This window comes from Seriola lalandi, unplaced genomic scaffold (genome assembly GCF_002814215.2).
Source record: "Seriola lalandi dorsalis isolate HSWRI2012SDOR001 ecotype SW California unplaced genomic scaffold, Sedor1 jcf7180001963344, whole genome shotgun sequence".
NCBI lineage: Eukaryota > Metazoa > Chordata > Actinopteri > Carangiformes > Carangidae > Seriola > Seriola lalandi.
In genome coordinates, this window is record NW_019434012.1 from 1 (window position 1) to 2,920 (window position 2,920).

Here is a 2,920-nt window from a genome sequence, read left to right on the forward strand (position 1 = left end):
TCAGGTGAACAGATAGATACTTTATTCATTGCCTAGGGGAAATTCAATCGTCCAGTAGCTTAATAGTAACACTGATAGTTAATAATAAACAATAATAGTTGGTATTATTGGAAGCACAGACCCAGCCTTTTTGACCAGCTTGTCCAGTTTCTTTTGTATAATAATAATAATAATAAAAGTGAAGACATATTTTTAAAATTTTGGGCTTTTGTATGGATGACTTAAGCATGTTTGGGGTGAGAACTGGTCAATTGGGAGGTCTTTAAACCCATCAGGTAGAAATAATTAAAAAAAAAAAAAAAATCGTATGTACCCTGCTTATGATTAAAGTGACAGTTTATCTATTTTATACTGACCTTATCAAGATGGCGGATTTAAGAAGTCGACAACTTCCGGTCGTGCCCCCAGAATGCTTGTGATGACCTCACATAAATGGCGTACTGCTTTTGAAATTCACAGGAAAACAAAACATCTGACAAGGTAAAGTAACGACAGGTGCGAATGTATTTCACCCAGCGCCGAATTTGCATGTAGGCGAGCTTAGATACTAACGTGCCAAGTATGATGTCACATCGTTTCTTTCTCTGACTCGAGTGTTTTGGATTTTGAAGTTTGCAAAAGCTCTGTAGCTAATGGCCATATTACCGATGACTAACGGAACAGCTGTTAGGGGTGACTAGCCAAGAAATTTAAGACAGTTTTAGTTTTGCCTTTTAATTTTAGTCATTAGTTCCTCTTCTCTTTGATGCAAAAGCTAAGCTAGTTGCTGACGTTCATACAGTAACCTAAATAGTTAAGCTAGCAAAGTAGGTCAGCAGTAATCGTGCTGCAAGATACGCTAACGTTGTGTGGTCCGTTGTCCTGAAATAGCTGAATTATCGCTAACAAAATGAAGTGGACTAAAAAGCTCAATGTTTGGATCAAGGAAAAACTCTGCACCTTCCACAAAGCGAATATGCCGATGCTGCTGTGTCCTGTTCCCTTATAACCAGCTGAAAAAAACTTGTCATTTCCAGTGTTTTGAATGTGGGTCGTTTTCTGATATCCTATTTTTGGATTATTGGACAAACTAATCAGTTAATAAAATAATCCTATCAACACTAACCTAGATGATTTCTCTCCCTCTCTTCTTGCATTGGAAGGAGACACAAGAGACTGGCATGGCCGAGAGGATGGCAGAGATGGAGGAGGACATTGGGGATCTGCCAGCCAGAGAAGATGACAATGACTCAGACAGAGATGAAGACGACAGACTGTTTGCTTGGATGGTAAATGACGACATGGATGAGGACGAGGAGGAAGATGAGGTGGAGGAGTTGGAGGATGAGCAGCTCTTAGACACTGAAGCATCTGAATCGTTTGAGCTGGACACCCCAGCTGAGCGCAGTGGTCATATAGCGGTTGTTGACAGAAATGTCATGTATGTGTGGGGTGGATACAAAGTAAGTATATGTCCTAAAACTGCACTTTGATTACATTTATGTTATCCCCCCACCATTTCCATATTAATCTAATTATATTTTATCCCTCCTGTGTACAAGAATGCTCAAAACCACGGATTTTTTGACTTGTATCTCCCGAGAACTGAAATCTGGACATACAACATGGAGTCAGGTGTATGGTGAGAATTGATACCATTGTCATCAGCACTTTATCATCTAGTCATTTTACACATAAAGAAGAAAATTAAAATAAAAAAAACCCTCATGTTTACAGGACAAAGCATATAGCCGGAGGTAACCTACACATGTCTATGTCAGGCAGCTGTGGGGTGTGTGTTGATGGAGTCCTCTACCTATTTGGAGGTCATCATGCCAGGGGAAACACAAACAGGGTACAGTTTCTGTGTTACATGAAGCAAATTTTCAAATGATTGCATCATGTTTGCACATCAAACCAAGAGGCATGTCAGCCTGCTGTTTCTGCTGATCATCTTTCAGAACTCCTGTATACTGTGCTGTGATTTATAGATCTACCGTCTGCCACTGAGAGCAACCAGCCTTGTGTGGGAGGAAATGAGCGATCTGAAAGGACTCCCTCCATCATCCAAAGACAAGTTAGGGTGCTGGGTTCAGAAGAACAGGTGAGGAAAGACTGCATTTTCCTGTCTTGTTTTTCTGAAATGATTTAGACATTATTAGGACATGAACCATTTGACACAAAATATCAAGAAATGGGAGAGATATTTTACGTGCGTTTTATCTGGAATTGTTTTCATAGACTTATATTCTTTGGGGGCTACGGCTATGCTGCACAAGGACCTCATCAAGGGACGTTTGAATATGATGAATCGTCTTCTCTTGTGGTTTGTAGACAAATATCCTCTTCACATGATAAACAATGAATACAAGTTTTTCAAGTTTAATCGGTGTGTATTTTGAAGTTCTGTTTGTTTCAAACAAAAGGAGTAAAATAGAAAAATCTGATGTTTTTTTTATAGTCACTTTTACAAAGAAATTGTGTGTCTCCTGTTTTGTAATATTAGAGACATTTGATTCGTAAAAGTTGTTGCAGGAGTATGACTTAGAATGTAAATGATTAAGTGTTTGTGTGCTACAGTGGGACAGCCCTGGGCGCGGCTGGAACAATCACATTCATATCCTGGACCTTGAGACATATACATGGAGCCAGCCTGTCACCACGGTAAACACATGGCAACTTCTCTACAGACAACTTTGCTTACACACGCTCAGTGCCAATTTCCTCCACCTTTTTAATCTACTGTTCTGGTCATTAGCCCATCAGATTAAGTTTTTTTTAATTTCAGGAATATGTGAAGTCTTTTGAATATCGGGATAAAGACAACTAGAGTGAAATACTTGACATGATATTTCTTCTCTTGTTTGGTATGACCCGATTTAGGGGAACACCCCATCACCCAGAGCAGCTCATGCCTGTGCCACAGTTGGTAACAGAGGCT

The 2,920-nt window shown here is 39.7% G+C and overlaps 1 protein-coding gene across 1 annotated transcript; it reads left to right on the forward strand.

Moving 5' to 3' along the window:
* Window positions 1–416: 416 nt before the first annotated feature.
* Window positions 417–2,916, forward strand: LOC111645248 (kelch domain-containing protein 2-like; the record flags this gene model as incomplete). The annotated part of the gene is made up of 8 exons (XM_023394406.1): window positions 417–480; window positions 1,143–1,442; window positions 1,542–1,621; window positions 1,717–1,834; window positions 1,971–2,083; window positions 2,221–2,305; window positions 2,560–2,643; window positions 2,863–2,916. Coding segments are annotated over exons 2-8 (816 nt in total), but the record flags the coding sequence as incomplete, so codon positions are not given.
* Between the last annotated feature and the right edge of the window lie 4 nt (window positions 2,917–2,920).